Here is a 21137-nt window from a genome sequence, read left to right on the forward strand (position 1 = left end):
GAATACTAAAATTCTTCAATAGCTATGCATCTCATCAAAAGTAAGAGGCTGCCTCCAGCCCCAAGGCCTCCCGTGATGAGCCCTCTGGTGCTGCCCCCACCTCCTTCCCCAGCACGCTGCCCCTCCTCCTTCATCCTGGGCCAGCCGTGCTGATGCCCGTGGCAAACACACCAGATCGGTGCCCTTTTGGGGGCTCTGCAGGAGACTTCTGTGCTGAAGGCTCTCTCCCCTGATGTCCTGCACAGCTCTCTCCCTCACTCCTTTGAACCTCTGCTCGGATGTGCCCTTCTCGGTGATACCTACCTGACTACCATATTTTTAATTGCAACTTTCTTCCCCAAGCTTAGCAATTTCATTACCCCTCTTAATGCTCTGTTTTTCCTCATAGTGCTTATCCCCTTCCAAGAATACTATATAATTTACTTATTTTTGTTATTTGTATTATTTCCTGTCTATTCTACCCACTAAAGTGTATACGCCACAAGGGCAAAGATTATTGCCTCTTCTGCTCACATGTATTTGCTGTGTTCATAACAGAGCATGCGTGGCACATGCACCAGAGATCAGTAAGTATGTGCTGAGTGAATTCAACAAATGAATTTGTACCACAAGGCCAGTATTCCAAATAGTATCCATTTATAACTTTAAGTTTATGTGTGGTATGGATTTTCCCTCCCACATGACTTCCCCAAATTGACAGCATGAGTTGTCCTACAATTTCCAAACAAAATGAATGCTCTCATTCATGAGAGCAAATCAATGAAAAGAGTAGTAGCCATCAAGTGTGCATCTTAACTAAACCACTGTTGAGATTTACTCTACAGGGACGTCACTGAGAACAGAAAACACGGCCGGGCAACGCTGCTGCTGGCTGAGCAATCCACCCCGGTCCAGACGGAGGGCATTCATCCCCCTTTTTGAACGTCAAAAGTCTTCATTAATGCCCACAACAACACAGTTGTAATCTTAGTATATGTTAAGTAGGGAAATACATAATCACAAAAGGCTATGAACTAAGCAATACTAAATGAAACTGTCATGAACCACAACTGTTATACACATTTAAAATGTTGCTACAGATATGTCCACATATGTTCTTTAACTTAGCCTACATACAATGCTTTAGGCAATACAAGTTCACACGTCCCGAGCAATAACCTCAAGTCCTCCCAGAAGTCCAAGATCTACAGGGTGAAAGTGCCATAAAGTATCCAAAATCCTCGTTACGCATCTTTGAATCTTGTAAATGGGAACACTGCTTACAGTAATATAATTTAAGGACAAAAAAACAGCTCAAGTAACTTAAAAACAAACAAACTAGACTCACAGACATAGAAAACAAACATGGTTACCAGGGAGGAGAGGGGGTAAGAAGGGATAAATTGGGAGTTCGAGATTTGCAGATACTACCCACTATATATGAACCAGATAAACAACAAGGTCCTACTGTGGAGCACAGGGAACTATGTTCAATATCTTGTAGCAACCTATAATGAAAAAGAATATAAAGAGTATATGTATGAACATGTACGACTGAAACATTACGCTGCACACCAGAAACTGACGCAACATTGTAAACTGACTATACTTCAACTGAAAAAAAGAAAAATTATTACACTAGAATCCAAATGAATTATACATATATATGTATATAAAAAAAACCCAACTAGTTCTTTGGAGTTAGACTGTCTGGATTCAAATCTTGGATCCCCAGATACAAGTGTGTGATCTTAAAAGTTATTTACCATCCCTACACCTCAGTTTGCTCATCTACAGAATAAGGACAACAAGAGTACTTAATCTGCAGATGTGACGAGGATTACACAAGTTAATACGTGTAAAGCCCTCAGAAGAGTGTGCAGCACCTACGTCTGAGCATCTGAGTGCTGTGTTTTTCACCAAGTTTGATCAAATCCAGCATTTAGCCTCTTGTCCCTCAAGGTGTGAAATAAACTCACCATGTGCTTAATTTTTTGCTATAAAATTTATAAAGATGAGGTTGAAAAAATAAAGTCTCAAAAAACCTCTGCCATGGAATATTTGTTGAAACATGCAACATTTGTTAAACTATAAACATATGTTTACTAACAGGCTCTACTGCTAACATTTAACAAAATGTTACATACCACTTGGCAGGCTTGACAACTGCACAGTATTTGTAAGAAGACTTCGGATGTGTACCATACAGATATGTAAAGGTCCAGAATTTTATGTCATTTTTAAGAAATTTTCCCAAAGCATTCTTGGTAATCCCACAGGACAGTTCCAACAATCCTCTCTTTCCCAACAAAGCCAGTTCTAATAAAAATGAATGCACTAACGGCTTCATTTGAAGTTGAACTTTAAGCAATCCTTTAAATGCAAAACTAAGCGTATCCCTGTTTCATATTTAACTTGCAACAGGACACCCAGCCGCTACCGGGGGACCTGGCAGGGTCTGCTGGCTGCCGAGAGCGCCTGCTGAGATGCGCCGCACACACAGGTAACGCGCAACCGGAGACAGACTCTTCCGACCTACATCCCCGTCTCCTTTCAAGTTAATCTGAACACACCGCGCAGGAAAGGAAATGAACAGTGAGTTTTTCTCCTTTACCCTGGCACGGGGACTTCCTGAGGTTTTCATTCCGTTGCTGACTGGCCCAGAACGACTCTTAGCTTCTGACTATTCCCAATTGTGTCTGTCAGACGTAATTAGGGTTGCACACTAAAAAGAAGTGTTAAAATGTAACAGCGCCACTACATCTGACAAATATTTTTTACTTTAACCCTCAATGTATCAGGAAAAAGACCTATTACCATTTGACATCTGGGCTCAATGGAACCTTTATATTTTTAAGCTATTTTATATATAATTTACAGAAGTATGAATGAAAGGAGAGTGAAAACTACTTTATTACAAATTGTAATAAAAATTTAAACAAGCCCTCTGTGTCATGGAAATCTTGATGTACAGTGGCATAAAATAGGAAAAAATATGTTCACACAAAACAGGATGGTCTTGGTTTTTGTCACAAAAATATTAGTGCAGGATGAAGCCCCTCCTGTTGAATGACTAGCAGGCTGAGGAAATTCTATTTCTTGTTTGCCCTGAGAACCATTTTGAGTTGAAGAAAATTTATCTAGGATGCTGTCATCTGAAGACCCAGAGTCTGAAAGGGAGGAGGGTATAGCTCAGTGGCAGAGCACATGCTTAGCACGCACGAGGTCCTGGGTTCAATCCCCAGTACTTCCACTAGAAGAAATAACTGAATAAACTTAATTACTCCCCCCCACAAATGAAATCCCATAGTCTGAGATTTCCTTTATATGCTCAAGTTCTTCTCATCACCCTCTTCACCATCATCACCATCAGAGGCTAGACATGCTGCTCTCTCTGCATTTATTTCTGATCTGTGTAATAATCATCAGACAGGTCAGCTCTTTCTCCTTTCCATTATACATGGAAAATGAAAAATTCTACATTTTCAACTGTGTCCGATTAAATCTAAAAGTAGGCTAAAGCAATGATGCTTCCAGTCTTCTTTAACACATTCTTGAAACAGGATACAGAGTTAGAAAATGGTCCCAAAATTAGAAAAATGAAGGGTGACAATTTATTTCACTATCGGATCATCCTTATCTAACTGATTTCATCATTCTTCCATAAGTCTTTTCTTTTCTTCTTTTTTTATTTATTTAGCATATTTGGGAATAACTGCTGAGTAATGATGAGTCATAATAAAATAATACCTATGATGATAAAATAGCAAAATGTTTCAAGATACAGGAAAATACGGTCAGTAAGACCTCATAATGTAACTTATGTTTATAAAAGGGTCCAATGGACCCCTATGGTCATAGCAAGACAGAACGAGTTGTATTCAATTTTTAAAAACTAAATAAATTTCTTTTTTGTGCTTCTGAAAGCCTTTAAGAAAGAATACAAATCATGAAATGCCAATCTTTTCAAATAGTAAGAAGTGCTCAAAACTCAAAACAAAAACTGGAGCCAATCAACTCCAACAAAACGCTGAGGGTGAAGAACACTTCTTCTCAAATTATGTGTAATTTAATACCAGAATAATTTACAATTTTAAACATAAATAAAATCATCTATTAAGTTAGAAACATTACCTTAAATGAAAGATGGAATAAAATGAGTATTCTATGTTACTTGTAGTACTGAGAATTAATACAATACTTTTTAGAGGATTTTCATTAAACATTCTATAACTTCGGTTAACTCAGTAATCAAACTTTCAAGAGTCAATCATAAGAAATGATCTGAAATACTGAGAAAACTGTATGAATAAGAGCATTTATTGCAGTGGCGTTCGTGTAAGTTAAAACTTGGAAGAGGCCTGAATAGTCCAGACCGTGCTTATCACACAGTCATTTTAAATGAGGGTAATAAACACTGTCCAGCAACATGGGATACTATCTCCACCTCCTATCTCAGATGAGGCCTCCCCCCACCGCCCTGTAGCCGCACAGCGGACTGCTACGAGGTGTATGCTCACATTCACCAAGCAAGCACCGCAAATCAAAATACCCACCAAACTCGCATCCTCTCACAACGCCACCCCCCTCCAAACACACTCCTGCTCATGCACACCCTGCCGTGACCAACAGAATCACCCAAACCAAATCGTTCATGTCTGTTTTACACATGTTCTGTTCACTCCTACACCCACCACCACCTAGCAAACAGAAGCCATGTGATGGCCAGCATATAGTAGGTGAATTAATTAAATGAAAAATATAGTATATAAAATGTTATGCTATAATTAAACTATGCTAAATGGGCATGGGCATGGGCGTGCGCGCACACACAGACACACAGACACACACACACACATTTTCCGGACAATATCACAGTAATAATAGTGGTTATCTCCCAGTGAGGATTTTTTCTTTTAGTTCCCAATTTTCACCTAAAAAATTTAAAACAAAATGTCCTTCCAAATGTATTTAATCTAAGTTTGTAAAACATGTATACCTGTATACATACACTCTGAAATTCAATTCCAGTGAGACTGCCAGGATGTTGGTATCATCACAAATTTACTATGGTGTCGTAAAATGATAAAATTCTTTTGAAAAGCAATGTGTAATACATGTCAAAAGCCATAAATATGTTTATATTTTTGACCTAAAAACTTCTACCCTGGGAATTTATCATTAAAAAATAATACAAAAGAAAAATATGCATAAGGATACTTGATGCAACATTGTAATTCTTGAAAACATTGAAAAGTGTCTAAAAATACAACAATGGCTAAGTAAATTATGGTGCATTCTTAAAAACATAGTAAATACAAAATACACAAGAACAAGGAAAACAGATGCCAATAATTTTAAGTTAAAAAAGCAGAATATAAATAATGTTGAATTAAAAAGAGTAAAAAAATTGTATTAAGTATTCCAATTAACTAACAATTTTCTTCTTAAGTGAAAAAGAGATAGGCACTCTGAAAAATAAGAAAGACTGCTATGTTAGAGTCAGGATAATGTGTTCATTTTTAAAGTATCTTCTAAAGGGACTTTGAAGATGATGTTTAAAAAATCAAAACATGGAAGGAAAGTTAGATACTAGTAGATAAAAATTTCACATTTCTGAAACAAAAATCTGGAGTTTCAGAAAGGATAAGACCTTTGCTAAATGATAAAAGGAATTCTTGTCTAGATGCAAAAGTTTCCTTAAGAAAAATAAATATTAAACATATTTGTATGCAACTGCTCTAACAAAGTTTCAGAGATGCTAAATTATTAACAATGTTGTTATTTTTCTTTCTAAAACAAGCCACCTATCGTTTAAGTTGTATGCATTTCCTTAAGGACTTTAAAAACTTTTTTGGGCATTTAATTGGATATTAACATTAGCAGAAAAGGAAAGAGTGCCACCTACTGAACTGTAGCCCCTTCCACAGTAAAAAGTAGAAATCAGTATTCTGATTTAGCTTGCAGAATTTGAAGTCTCCAGCAAGAACAAAATGGATAATTAAATATTATTAACTTGCAAGGCATTTTTAAACACTACATTTTTACCACATAATACTTGACAAAAATGAATGATAACTTTAAACTAAGTATGATTGCACGAGGAAGAAATAATCAACGTGCGTTAACTGTGCACATGGCGGTACATTAGCACAAAACATCAACAACCAATTGGCACTGTAACATAGCATCACAATGCTTACAACAAAGAGAGACAAAGTATTGCTTCCATTCTGTGGTAAAATTAGATGCAAATAAGTACGTTTAAGTATTACCCAAAATAAAAACTCTTGATACATCTAAGGGTTGGAAAAAGTTGGTTAAAAGTTCCTGAAAGTAGATCAGTAAAATTAAAGTCTGTCACCAAAAAACAATGAAAGAGACACGCAGAAATGTAAAAGGGAACTAAAAAGATCTGGCCCAAACAAACCGCACACTCACATACATCTTCATTTTATTTCTCTCGAAGCCGACCAGCGTTAGAACATTTTGAGTGACGCTGTGGTTTTCAGGTGTGAGTCTGAGGACTGAGCCGGCAGGCGGGGCAGCTGCCACCAGAAAGGCAGGACAGTCCCTCAATCAGAGGCAGTAAAAGCCCCCAAGCAGATGAGAGCTGAGCCCTGCCCTGCACCAGGCACTCCACGCACCCTGCCAGAATTTCCACGTGAGGAAGAATTAGACTCGGCGTGATTACGAATGTGTCCACTGACTGCCCAGTAAGCGTTTCTTCAGGATATAAAGATATGACAACCATTATACCTGGGGCTGGATTTTCAGGAACAATTTGTAACTGTGGTCCTGCTCAGAGACCAAATCGAAGACTGAAATACTAGATGATATTTATCTAATTTACTTACAGTAACAACCCTATGGACGCATATATGTGGGAACTGGGGCTTAGGAGACAAAGAGGAGACGTACTCTATTTGGGAGAAAGAAAATAGCTAAATTGTCAAACCTCAATGAAATACCAAGCTACAGCTTCCAGCAGCCAAGCACCACCTGGCCAGAGCGACCCTCGGGCACCACTGCACAATCGCTACCTATAACTATAAGCCCTGAACTAATGCACCAAAGGCTACTGTTTAATCTAGTTTGTAGCAAAACTAGTGTTAGGTGTCTTCGAACGTCTGTTCTGTGATGTCGTATTAATTCAGTATCCTACAAGGTACATGCAGGGCCAGCTTCAAGACACCACGAGGTCAATGAAAGGAGGGCCTCTGTCCCACCACCAAGGAGCCCGGTGCCCGGCACGAAGCAGGCACTGGATAATGAAGCTAGTAATAACAGCAACGACGACAACAGCAAAATGCAAACCCAGCCTTTTCCAGAGCAAGCGCACCTGCTGCCCTTAACAGACAACATAATCTGCTCTGTGTCCTGGGTTCTTATTTAGTCTTGAACTCCACCTGATTGCTCTTTTTAAAAAATACAAGGTTCTGCTACAGCATTGCCTGAGGGATATAAATTCCATTCTAAATTTAAGCTCTAGATCAGGCCAACCCATTTAAGATCTGGCTATCCAGAGGTTTAATTCCCACCCAGTCTCCCAAGCGTCTAAGCCGTGGCTCCTCTCTCTAACATACTCGCTACAACTTACCCATCACCAGATCCTGGCCACTCAACACCTCTCCAACCTGGACCTTCCTCTCTTCCTCTGATCTCTCTGCCACAGTCAGAATTCAGGCCTCGCCGCCTCCTGGAGGATGTCTGTCCAGACTCCTTTCCCACGGTCCTCTCTCTCTTGCAGCCATCTTCCTCATGACAGTGAGAATCTACTCGTCCAATCACCTTATCCCAGCTACCTAACACACAGCCACGGAGTCCCTCGTTCCTTACAGTGTTCGAGGTAAATACCTCAAATAATAATTTGAAATCATATATGAATGTTAAGTCTAATCTTTCTTCCTTCATACAGATTAGAAGCTCTGGGAAGACAAAGTTGGCCCTTTCTTCTCTGCTCACCTCTGTGTCGCCAGAAATAAGCAGTGCGCCTGGCATACAGCAGGCTCTCCGTTGCTGTTTGGTAAACAAATGAAAAAACGCTTTTGAATCTGCCTTTAGCTCCAATGGTACAAGAGCAATATATAACCACTGTAAATGCAGCAAATAACTTGATATTATTTTATTCGAAACAGAAGAGCTCTGCAGAGCCACAGCAGATAATTAGTTAAATAAAATGCAGTTTCTGCACTGCCCCAGGTACGTTTCAAATTCAGGAGAGCAAGATAGAATAAATCCTAACTTACAACAAAAGCACTAACTTTGGGGCCTTGTACTAAATCAGCAATGTAACATCTGTTCCCCTACTGCCCCTCAACCTCCCTCCTACACACACACACACACACACACACACAAGGGAAATTTTCCAAGAAATACAACTGTGGGTATTAGAAATGTTAAATTTCTGAATATTTTAAAATTTGGATTTTTTTTAAATTTAAATTTAAATTTTTTGATTTATAATGTGTCAGTTTCTGGTGTACAGTACAGTGATTCAGTTATACATATATATATACATACACACACATATATATATATATGTGTATATATATACACATATTCTTTTCCATATGCTTTTTCATTACGGTTACTACAAGCCACTGAAAATTTGGGGAAAAAATTTTTTTTCCCGTCATGGATTCCTGGAAGCAGGGAACAGACAAATTTGGTGGTTGTAGTACATAAAATATCAGAATACTTAGCTTTTCTAAGGCACTTGATGTGACCTGGTTGATTTAGAAACATATAAACTATTTCATTATAACATTGGAAGTGTGCTCTTATCTTTATAAATCCAGACAGATTGAAGGGGAAGAATTTTAAGACGGAAGGAATTCGGGCCCGGGCCGCTGCGAAATGCAGTCTCTCACGTCTCATCTGCTGGTACTTTACCCTCTATTGTGAAACGCACACACCTCTACTTAAGGGCTGATTTTGCTAGTCTGGATGCAAAACAAGAGATGCTCATATTTCTTCAAAACCTAATTTAAAAGCTTATGCTGCAGGTTTAAAAAAAATTCAAAGGATAACAATAATAAGCAAAAAAACTAACATGAGTAAAAGAATCAGATCAGGTGTTACCAAACATGATTTTTTTTTCCCCCTAAGTAATTGCACTGAAGCAAGGAAAAGGAAAAAACTGCACGAGTCCTAGGATAAGCCTGGCTAGCTGACACCTGTCCTCTGAGGGTGACAGTGCTTCATGAATGACGCACAGGGCACTGGGCTGAACAGATGTGGGCCTCGACTGCCACCTCTGTCACTCAGCAGCTGGGTCACTCTGGACAAGCTACTTCCTGAGACAGCTTCCCCAGTGGTCTGAACCAACTTCCCTAAGGGGAGTGGTCAGTAAACTTCTCCCAGTCTTGAATTTACCTCTCAGGTCAAGTAAATGGGCTTTCACTTGAAAGCCAAGGTGGGATGAGAAAGTGCAGGATTTAAATACAAGGCAAGCCCAGTGTAGGTTCTGGAGACAAAACCACTATCACAAGGCGCAGTAAGTATGACGGCAACCACTACATCACGTGGGCGCCCCAAGGAGCATGGCTGAGAGGGGCTCCAAACCAGCCCGAGCCAAGACCCGGAGGCATGTAGTTCCTCTGGGGGCACAGAAGCAAGTTAATGATTCTGGAGCTTGAAGCCTGAAGCAATCGGGACAGGAAGTTAATATGCACATGCAGACAGAAGCCATGTCACGGAGCGCCCTACAGCTTCCCACTTAGAAATCTGTACTGGGCATCAGAGCTGAGTCACCATGCTTTGGCCCCTGATATCATTTCAGATGTAACCCCTTGGCTCAGATGCTGTAGGACTGAGAAAAACAAACAGCAGGCTGCCTCCAGGCAACTACCCTGGATGCACAGAATAAAGTCTGCCCAGACCCTCCCACTAGAGCCCTGGGAGGTAAGGAGGGCACAGCCTGAGAGCGTCCAGGGAAGGGCACGGCACGAGGCTGGCCTCTGGAGGCCAGGAGGCCTCTGTAAGCCTGTCCACTAAGAAGACTGGCTTGAGGCTGGTACTACTGCACTTGGGAAGGCCCCGCCCAAGCAGAGATTTCCAAAAACCACAGAGAGAAGGAAGGCCAAAAGCAGGGAGAAAGGGTCATCTTATTCACCTTTTGACCTTCAACCCCCGCTCCTCGTGTAGGACGGGACACAGTGGATATCCACACATGCGGCACCAGGCAGAATCAACTCAGTCCTAATCCAGCTCTGCCCCCGGTGCACAACGTGACACAAGGCACGTCAATTGACTGGACCTTTTTTTCTGAACGTCCACTTCTCCTTCTGCCAAATGGGAGTGTAACAGCATCTGCCTTTACGGGTGCTTATAAATTCACTGTGTGACAGCGAGCATAGGTCTGTATTTCTATTCACAAATAAACACAAATATGAAGATTTTAGTGACTGAAAAGCTGTGCAAATTTCCTCATTGACAGTCTTCCATTCTTTAGTAAGTCATCTAAGTTAGAAGAATAAACATCTTTTCTCGAGAATGATTAAAGCTATTCCTAAATGAAAAAAAGAAACCGCTCTCTATAGACATTTTTGGTTTTCCTCGAGAAATTGGAACTGTAACCTGGGGTATGGCAAATGAGTTATTATGGAATGTTCTAACTCTAGTGTCTTCTTTACCCCTGGGAACCAGAATTCTTGTTATGAACAGAAGTATTTACTGACGCAACACAAAAAGCAAAATCCCTCTAGTCACGACTTTGAGTTGGAAATATCTATACAAACGCCTGAGGTGCTTTATCTCTTATCTGTCGATCTAGCTACACACATCTGTACATATATATATGATATAAATATTTACTTATTGCCTAGAAACAGTGACTGGCCCAGCTGTAGTAAATACCACACCTGCCCAGACTGTGGACTTGAGCGGTCATTTCCCAAGAAGCCAGAGCTTTCTTGGAAAAGTGACTGATTCCAAGTGGGACACAAGACTATATTCAAGATGAGCTGGGACATGTGAGTCAGCAGGTGGCCAGGGCACTGTCAGAGACCACTAGCATCCTGTCAAAAGGATTTGGCAGTCAATTTGAAAAAGCTGCCACTGGCCAAAAGGAGGACGATCTGAGCTGAAACAGGGATTAAAAACTGTAATAAAGGAAACCTAAGAAAATAAGAGCAAAAAAAGAACGTGGTGAACAGGTGTGACTATCAAAGCTGTTCAAGTCTCTCACACTTTGCACCACTAACCGGAATACTTGACATTTTCTAACAAGCTATGCCCCTGGAAAAAAAGATTTCAGACTGTAAATGACTTATTAAGTTGACTTGGGTGGCTATATTGGTAACCACAGGACTGTGTTTTATGTCCTTTTCCTTGGACAGGGGAAAAGTTCTGATAAGCACCCTATAGTGCTGTCTGTCGTCACTGCGTCCTCATGAACCATATGCATATCGTATGAATCAGCAGTATTTCCGCTCCTTAGAAAATCTGTAAGTGTTAGCTGAAAAAAGTGTTCAGGCTTATGTTATTTTCCTTTTAAAATGTTTATAATTTATACTGTATAAAACTTCAAATGAAATAAGATTCTTCTTTTGCTTCAAATAATCCAGAAGAGAAACTCACAAATTTACTATGGTAATTTCAGACTGAAGTCAGTAGCTAAAATCACTGAATTGTTTTTCATACTCCTTCACCACCCAGTATAAATGTGCTATCTCAGTTACATTTCCTTGGCAGGATTTAAACATGATAACTGTATCACTTTGAGAAAATTTCATTGTGTATTATCTGAGCGCCATAAAAATAAAACAAGAGGGACCAAATGGCTAAGCGTAGATTATCATCAAAGTCCCCGCCTGGGCTTTGAGGAGTGAGCTCAGGAGGGCTCATTACACTGTCAAAAATAATTAAATGACTCTCTAAATGAATAAATGCAAGTTATGCACAGACCAAAGGTGAACCTGTGCGTGAACCAGGAACTGAGATTAATCAAAGCTGAGTGCAATTTTTTTTTTCTGGCCTGAGTCCAAATTTTTTAAAAGGCCAGAAAAATATTAAACAATTTAACTATTAAACAGGAGGCATAACAGGAGACAGAATGATACGAAGACTACAAAGCAGTTAGATTTGGAAAGCTCCCGATGGCACAGAGCAAATGGGCTGAAACTTTGTAAATGGAGAAGACAGTAGTTCCAGCTCAGCCACGTGCCAGCTGGTGTCACACACACGTCTCGGCTGTCCCACAGCAACGCAGTCTAACTCACTGATACTAAGCGCACATCAGTCCAGGCACCACTGATGTGCTGGTTATGTACAACACTGTCTTTCCTCTGGTTTCCTCCTACACAATGCCCTAAGTTTTCTCCCAGCGTCTGATGAGCGATCATGTTTTCTTAGAACAATTCCAAATTCTGTGTCCTTCCAACTGGCCTTTCAGCTACAAATTTCAGAGCCATTCACAGATTCTTCTTAAAGCACAAGAGGACACACCGTGGACTATCTTAGTGCTACTTTCTTGAAGAGGTCTAGGATGCTGAATAAGCCACATTTAATGACAACAGCAGAGAAGGAAATCCCAGGCTCCTGACAGTGACAACCCGTCTGTAAGAGAGAGAGAGTTCTTAGGGCACTGACTGCCAGGCCTCTGCCCAAGAAATCCTCCTCTGATCATGTTACTATTGAAATGCATTTGTTGTATTTTTAAAGTAAATAAATCCACGTTTAAAGAAGTTGGAATAAATATAGGTTTCTAAGATCAAAAACACTGACATTAAGGGGGGAGGGTGTAGCTCAACTGGTAAAGCACATGCTTAGCGTGCATGAGGTCCTGGGTTTGATCCCCAGTACCTCCTCTAATAGTAAATAAATAAGGAAACCTAATTACCTCCTCCCACCAAAAACAAAACAAAACAAAACACTGACATTAGGGAACGAGGGGTTTAAAGGGAACGACTTTATGGAGGGGGTCATAAACAGTAAGATCTCCTCAAAGGTAATAAAGGCTACAATTACAAATAATTCAAATGTGGGGAGGAGACAGACTTCTGGCAGCTACCAAGGGAAGCTGGGGACGATGGAGATGCCACTGGAGAGTTCCAAGTCCTGCTGTTACTGTACCATCAGGCCTGGAAAGGAGGAACTTCTGTAGACAAGGCCCCACAGATAGCGTTTAATTTAACTCAGTTCAGAACATTTACTGAAGGCTCGCTCTGTACAAAGCACCGGTGATACTGATTGCTCGGCCAGAATTAAATCCCTAAGAACTTTAAGGAGAAAAGTGCTAAGCTGCCAAGCAGAGTCTTTTTCCAAGGGACTCAAACCAGAAAGCTATGACAACTTCCCAAGGGGTTCCACCAAGTTCTTCCCACACCCATGGTGCTGTCACCAGGCACGGATACAGTGCGACACCCTCAGCACGTCTGATTACAGCACCAGCTCGATTAAGAGAGCCCACTGCACCCAGACCCAGGGGGTCTGTCTGATGCCCACGCACCAGCCATGACAGATCTCTCCAGCTTAGGCCAGTTTCCATCCAGTTTCCTGGATGAGGCGACACTGACACGCAGATTGTAGAACAACTTACTCGAAGTCTAAAGCTCGTCAGTCTTAAAAAGGAAGGAAATTCTGACACATGCTACCACATGGATGAATCTTAAAGACATTACGCTGAGTGGAGTAAGCCAGACACAAGATAAGACTCCACTCACATGAGGGATCTAGAGCAGTCAAGTTCAGAGAGACAGAAATGAGAATGATGGTTGTGGGGGGCTGAGAGGATGGGGGACAGGGAGTTAGTGCTTAACAGGTACAGGGCTGGAGATGAGAAAGTTCTGGAGATGAATGGCGGTGCTGGTAGCGTAACAAGGAGAAAGGACTCAATGCCACTGAACTGTACGTCAATTTAAAAAAAAGCATAAAGTTATTTCTGCCGTCATTTGCATATTATCTTGAAGTACATCTACGGCTTTAGAATTTTAAGAAAGAAATGGCCACCTTTCCATTTTTTTTTAACAAGAAAAAATATTTTGTGCCTGCATCAGAGACCACAAATTACACCTGTATCTCTAGAATCTTAATGAACTTCAATGATCAACAGGTAAACCCTGAGGAAGACAGGAGCTCTGCACCAACTGACGACCATGCCTGACTGGGCATTACTTTATAATAAAAATTCCATATGACCAAACCTACACATTTCTACTCATCATGAAGACGCAGATAAATCTGCATAATATTAGTGAAAGTTCACTCACTCACGGTTTCCAGGATCACCCAACTCACCTTTATAATGAGGGAGAGGAGAATTATTCCAACTTTTCTTCATGTTTCAAAGATTTTCTAAATGACTGAATATCCCACTCTCATAGAACACGTGTGCTGAAAGGCTTCTCCCTGTGCTCACACTGTGTTCTCTCCTACTTAAAATTTACAGAGGAAATAAACCCAGGCCCCATCAGACGTGATACTGATGATTCCGCAGCTCTGCCTGGAGAGGCCAGAGGCAAGTTTGTGGGCTTAAAGTTTAGAATAATTTGTAAATGATATTAAAATATTTTAACTGCATTTCTAGAATGTATATGTTGGCAGAACGTTCTATATAATTCAATTAGGAAAACTTGAGGTGATAAAAACCCATTAAAATAGTTACAAACATTTGAGCGAGAAACAGACAGACCAACAAAAATCACAAACCTTCTTGAGAAGACACAATGGGTGGCAGGTAGTCAGGAATGTATTCTTTTCTCTCCTCTGCATCTTTACTTCCAGGCTGAGGAAACTGAAGCACATTGTTCTTGCTAACAGGAAACGAAGGGATCTGATGCGGGAAAGTCACCGGTTCTATATTGTGAATGTAGTCTTCTAGTTCATGAAGACTAACCCCCATAAGTTGGAAAGCTTCACTAACATCATCCAAAATGGGGTCTGTTCGGCCATCTGAAACAAAGCCAAAAGCAAAGCAAATTATTTTAAGAAAATTCCGTGGAATATTTTAAAAACACTAAGAAAAAAGAATTAAGTAAATACACAGCACAGAATCAAATATACTGTACCTTTAAGACCTAGCTATCAAAAAGAATTTAATAGATTTGAAATAGAGAACACTGTACTGTTTAAACATTAGAAAGCTGACTCCTAAAGTCAGTTTCAAATACAACCTACCAACCAACCAGAACGCCGCAGACAATTCACACTAACAATCAACTAGTAGAACTAACGTCAAATGGAACCTACAGAAGGCCAGCAGCACCTGGAACGGTGGCCAACACAAAGTGTATGCCTGATAAATACCACTATTATTATTTTTTAATCAAGTAAGTAGAACGCTAAGCTAGGTAAATGTCCAGCACATTTTCTCTGTTGCTCAGTGTTGCAACTCTGGAAGCTAAAACAGTGGGTGGCATATAGTTGGCACTTAATAAACATCTGTTGAATGAACTGTACCACTGAATCAATTTTTTAAATCCATGAAAATCCACAGAAAGGATGTGGATCATAAAGTCAATTTACATATAAAATTTAAATGTAGTTAGAAGACACCACATAAAATGGGTAGAGATAAAGCAGTAAGTTAGATGCAGTGAGATTCTTTTTACAAAAGGAAGTGTCTCCTGTGCCTGTCCTTAACAGAACTCAAGATCTCTACATCTTTTAAAATTTCCGTGAAGATTTTAGTTCCTGATTTCCAATAAATAGCCTTTTTTTTTTACTGTAATCTCCTACAATCACTTCAAACTCAGTCTGTCTGAAATTAAATCATGACGTAAAATGGAAAAGAATAATCCAAAGTTTGTAAGAATTAGACACGTGCTTGCTCACATGCACATAAAAACTGTTCTTGGAAGTATGGACATCCAACTGGAACAGTTTACAGGGCTGAAAGCTGCAAAACAGGGGAAGGGAACAGGTGGAGCAGGAGACTTTCACTTCTAACTTCAAAGATTCTGTAATCTTTGAATTCTTATACAAGTATGGGTTACATCTGAGATATAAAAAAAAGAGTAAAATTAACACTCATTCTTCCTCTTAATGACAGGCATGCATTTCAACTCTTCGATTCTTATTAAAAGCATTATTTCCCCAGTCTAAAAGATGTGATCACCTTGAATTCCTCTATATTTTTGCAATTTCAACTCAAGTACCTTCTGGTACTTCCCCCGGCACCACTGCTTCTGGCCCTGGATTGCAAAATTTTCCCTTTCTCTCTATTCCTGCTCTGTTATCTCAGTATAGTTTCAAGCGCTCCCCAACTTGAGTTTTTCTTGCACTTCACGGACAGCACAGTTTTCTTAAAGTATCACTTTCTCCACACTATCCCCCTCCGCAGGAGTATGCAGTGTTTTCTGTCACGTGGTAATTTCTCTATCTGTCAAGTCCCTCCGCAGCCAGACTTCACTCCATTTAACATTTTCCTCTAACATCTTCCAAAGGAATGGGTTACATTCGTCAAGCCCCTGCTCCACAGCTCAACTCACATCTCATCTTCCCCATGAATCCTGCCCCAGACCCACAGCGCACATGCGTCTCGGTTTCCGCCCTCCTGTTGCATTTATTCTGTTCCATGGACCACTTTCAGTGCAGACAGGCAATATATACCAAGCAATCTGATGCACGCAGAGGCTTCTGCCCCTGAATGCTCCGACAAATCCTGACCTTAGGGTATCTGAAAATGCATTATCTGCCGAATGAGTAGTAACTTTCAATACTTGCTTTGACTTGAGAGCCCTTTTTTTTAAAAAAAAAAAAGGAATCAATACCATCAGTGTGCTTTGGCTGACATTTTGACACCCTTGTACACACCTTACAGGCAAAGAGTGTGCCTAAGTCACCTTATGTCTCCAACACATAGCACAGAGCTCTGATCATGAGTGATGCTCAGTAAATGTTCCTCAGAAAGACAAAGGACTTCAAGTATAGAATACAAGCTTGCATAGTGGTGGCCTCATGTTACAGAGTTCCAGTTTAAAGTAAGAACAGTGTAGAAAAAGAACCTTAAAAAGTCGGTAACTAATAAGTATACCAGGAATTAGTATTTTTTTAAAGTCACCCAAAAACAATTTAAAAAATAAAAGATTAAACAAAAAATAAAAAAAATTAAAACTCAGCAAACCACAACGGGGAATAACGATCCTCATAATCATATTGAGGTTCACACTGAACACAAAACAGTGATCACCCGACGACTCTGGAACGCCTGGTTCCTTGTTGCGCCAGCACTCATCTGCTCCCATGTAAGAGGCAGGAAAGGTAACTATGTATTCAGGGGATACTTTGATTACCTAAAGGTACAGAACATCTGTCCTTATTTAGGGAAGTTGGTAGCAAAAATATAATCTGGACCACCCATGCGGTAACTCAAGGACCACGAGGGAGGGCAGTGTTGATAGTATCCTTTCCAAAGAATAATATCTGAGAGCTCCAAGGCAGTTCCAAATTCAGATTAGCAGTATCCGTGAAAGCAAGCATTTCAAAGATACAGATTTTTAAAACTTGGAAAGTGAAAGGATTAAACAGCAATTCTGGCAGTGGGTTATCAGTTCATTTACTTATTCAACAGATATTTCCTGGGTGCCTATTATATTATGGCTGTGCAGTAGGTTACAGAATACAAATATAATAAATTCATCTCCTGGGGAGGAGGGAGGAAGGGGTGAGAGATATACACAGATGATTACAAAACAAGGTGTTCAACAACACAACAGAAATACACACAGAATTATGAGAACAGATAGCATGAGTGAGTGATAAGTGAATAAAGCAAGTGATAAGAGAATCTCAAAATAGAAGTAGTACTACTAGTGGACTGAGGGGAAGGGACACGCGAGGAAACAGCATGCAAGTGGGACCAGGTAGCTTAAAGTGTTTTGGAAAAGGCAGGTAGCTCAGCATGGCTGCAGATTAGGATGGCAGAAGATAAGCAGAATGCTAGCTCACAAAGGGAAGTGTGCGCTGCTGGAGAGTTTAGATTTTCTGCCTGGAAACCAACTGAAGTATTTTTAAGAATGACATGATCAGATCTGTGCTGTGGACAGATTAACAGATCATTCTGACAGCACTCTGGAAGCTGGAATAGAATCTGGGGCCTAAGGAGTAAAGTGTATCCGTGGGTCTCAAATTTTTCCATCTAACAACCCTGAACAAAACAAAATATCCTGTAAAACACTTCACCTGGTTCTCCAGTTTACCACCTTAAAAAGAATGCCCTGAACCTTAAATGAGGGGTAGTTCCCCCTTCACACACACACACACTCCACATCAATGAGATGTGTTGCTTCTATTAAATATTCCAACTTATTCAATGCCACCGGCTACAGATCCTACCAGACATTCACTTAAAAACCATGTACTGTTGCCCAGATTACTGGGGAACATTATAAATTGCCTATGATCTCTCTATCACACTTTGATAACATAAAAATACAGAGGAGGAAATCAACGAGTGACTGAGAAGTAAGTGAAAGTTGATCTCAATGAAACTGACAAGGCTAGCCTTCGGAGAGAGTTAAGCAGAGATGCTGTCTATGAAATGAACAGATACAGAAAGAAGAGGCAGTGTCCCTAACGGAGCAGAGCTGTCAACGAGTATGTGTTGTCAGGAGCTGAAGAATGGCCAGCCTTGTAAGAAACGGCCGGTAGACGGAGCGCCTGTGACAACTAGTTGTAGTAGTTTGCGGGGAAGGGAGGAAAAGGACCAAAGTAACAGAGGCTCGAGGCATTCTGGAGGTGGCTGTACACGCAGCAAAAATGAGACGATGATTAAGAGCCATGCACACTTCAGATCAGAGAGGAGGGCAGAGGGTGTGGAGCGGGGAGCGGAGACGCGGCTCCGGCTGGAAGTGGGAAGTTAGCGGCTGGCGAAGAGGCACCAAAGGGATGACTAGAGTTTCCAGGGGGCAGTGGAAGCGGAGGGGCGTCCTGGGCCGGGAGGATACCCGATCTCGGGATGGGGGAGGAAGGACGGACACCTCGGAGACGCCGGGAGAGCGCAGGGGAGAGCGGAGGTGTCACTCGTGACCGGCCAGAGCAGCCCTCCCGCACCCAGCCCGGTACTCACACAGCTCAGAGTAGCGGTGGCAGCCCCGTCCCAACTGCTGCAGATAGCGCTGCAGCACGTCCGTGAGGAGGTGGCAGGCGCTCAGTTGCACCGAGTCCCAGCCCAGCGCCTGGCAGATCTGCGCCACCGAGACCCTCAACAACGACCTGGAGTAACTCTCGCACATCCCGCTCCGTGGACTCCACCGCAGTCCTTGCTGCCACTTCTCTCCAGCCCCGCCGCCTAACCTTAGCAGGGCTCCCGATTCATCCTCTAGGGCCCCCGCGGCGGGGAAATCGTCCCCCCGACCCCTGGCGACCACCTCAAAGCCTCAGCAGCACGGAGCGCGCCAGCCTGAGAGCCGCCATTTTGGACTCGCTCCGCCTCCCGCTGGATGGTCGCCGGGGCGAGGCAGCACTAGCCGAGTGCGGAGCGCGCCCAAGAGGAAGCCCCGCCCCGTTGGGGGAGGAGCGATGGCTCCGGTATCGATTCTCGGGCCTGGGAGGACGCAGGAAACGGCGGCGCGGAGCGCAGGTGGAGGCTGTGCCGGAGGAGGCAGGTGCTCGGGGCCTTCCTGGGGTGCTCGCTCGGAGAGGAAGGGGGAGGGGACCGTGGGTGGTCTAGGGGTTGAGGAGGGAGCCAGGATATGAAGTTGAAATGCTAGTGTTAGAAGTGGGAACCCGAGAGGCTGTGACTGCAGGGACAGGATTTGGAACGTGGGAACTTAAGAGCTCCTGCAAACGCGGATGTGATGCGTGCATGCGTCTGCTTTAAAAAAAAGAAAAGAAAGAAAAAAGGAAGAAAAGAGCTGTTTACCATAGTGTAAGTCAATCAAGGCCAAGCTGTTAAGCTTGCCATTCAAATCCTTTCACAATAGGGCGGGGTGGAGGGTGTGGCTAGGGAGGCACTGGCCTCGGAGCAAAATGTGTGGGGCAGCAGAAAACGTAATCAAGATCAAGCAGATTTTAATACAATCATTTAGAAATCCAAACCACTGCCCCTCAAATCCCTGCCTCCCTCACCTCATTCTAATCCCAGGCCTGGTTCCAGTAAAACTTTACCAAAACGGATGGCATGCCCGTAGGCCGAAGTTTTCCTCTGTCAAAGGAAGAGAGGACCCAAGTTGCCTATGGATGTCTAGGAAGCCCTTAAATCAGCAAAGCAGGCCGAGTGTATGGGGAGCTGTTGCCAGTTCCAGAGTCTTCTCCCAGCTGCAGCCAAGTGTTGCCAGATCTTAACACATTGCGGGAAATCGGGATTTTGTGATCAATAGCTCGATTTTTAAATATCGGGAATACATTTTTAAAGGTTTAATTTGCAAGCCAAACTAATCCCATGGTTAAGCCAGATTGAGCCTACGGGCAGCCAGGTTGTAAGGGCTCATCTACTCAGTTCCTTACCCTTTTGTGCTTTTTCATTCTTCTAAAGGCTTTTGGAGCCTTCCTTCCTCTCTTCCCCTCCTCTCCTGTGTTTCTCTATTGTTGTACCTGTCACAGTGCATTTAGTCTGAGTTTATGTGCCTCTCCAATAAATTGTGGGTTTCTGAGTGGCTCTACATTCCCTTTATAGGGACCATTCCAGAACTTTGAACATAATACCGATTTTTTTTTAAGTCCCAGAAACCCAATAGAATGGAAAATATAATTCTTCTGCTAAATGACAACCTGCAGATAAGGAACAAGGTGGCAGGCTGCCTATAATATTTTCTCCACTCACATTTTTGTCCCCAATATTATCAGGGACCTTCAGGATGATAAATCTATGGGACACTTTTCAGCCCTAGCCTTGCTTGAACATTTTGTAGCCATTTGATAATATTGAACACTACCTTAATTTTGAAACTTGTACCTTGGATCTCACAACGTCCTAGTCTCTTCTGTTCATTTACTACTTCTGGAGGCTCCTTTTATCTTATATTACTTCTCTGTGTGTGTTTTAACCCCTTAATCTTTTATGGAAAATTTCAAACCTGCCGAAAAGTTAAAACAGAGGGGTATAAACACAGGTACACACATCGCCTTGATTCACCACTTACTATTTTGCCACATTTACTATATATATGTACATATACATACACACAAACCTCCCCTTTTTCCAGAACAGTTTGGAAATAAGTTGCAAACTTTATGACAGTTAACCTGGATTCAAGATTTTTATAGTTTATACT

General features: G+C 41.7%; 2 protein-coding genes across 5 annotated transcripts in view; one reads left to right on the forward strand and one right to left on the reverse strand.

The window, feature by feature from the left end:
- The window catches only part of TAF3 (TATA-box binding protein associated factor 3), a 126357-nt gene extending 106994 nt beyond the window's left edge, over nt 1-19363 (reverse strand). For 2 of the 3 annotated variants that reach the window (XM_072955016.1, XM_072955014.1), the window contains exons 1-2: nt 18992-19363; nt 14632-14874 (exon numbers count right to left, since the gene is read on the reverse strand). In XM_072955016.1, the coding sequence (XP_072811117.1) occupies nt 14632-14874; nt 18992-19157 (409 nt within the window). In that variant the 5' untranslated portion in view covers nt 19158-19363. The remainder of the gene's footprint in view (nt 1-14631; nt 14875-18991) is intronic. The other variant, XM_072955015.1, reaches the window with a different exon arrangement.
- KIN (Kin17 DNA and RNA binding protein) overlaps nt 1-21137 on the forward strand; it is a 398804-nt gene that overhangs the window by 335469 nt on the left and 42198 nt on the right. The gene's annotated exons all lie outside the window — the stretch shown is intronic.

The sequence above is a fragment of the Vicugna pacos genome, chromosome 35 (assembly GCF_048564905.1).
Source record: "Vicugna pacos chromosome 35, VicPac4, whole genome shotgun sequence".
Classification (NCBI taxonomy): domain Eukaryota; kingdom Metazoa; phylum Chordata; class Mammalia; order Artiodactyla; family Camelidae; genus Vicugna; species Vicugna pacos.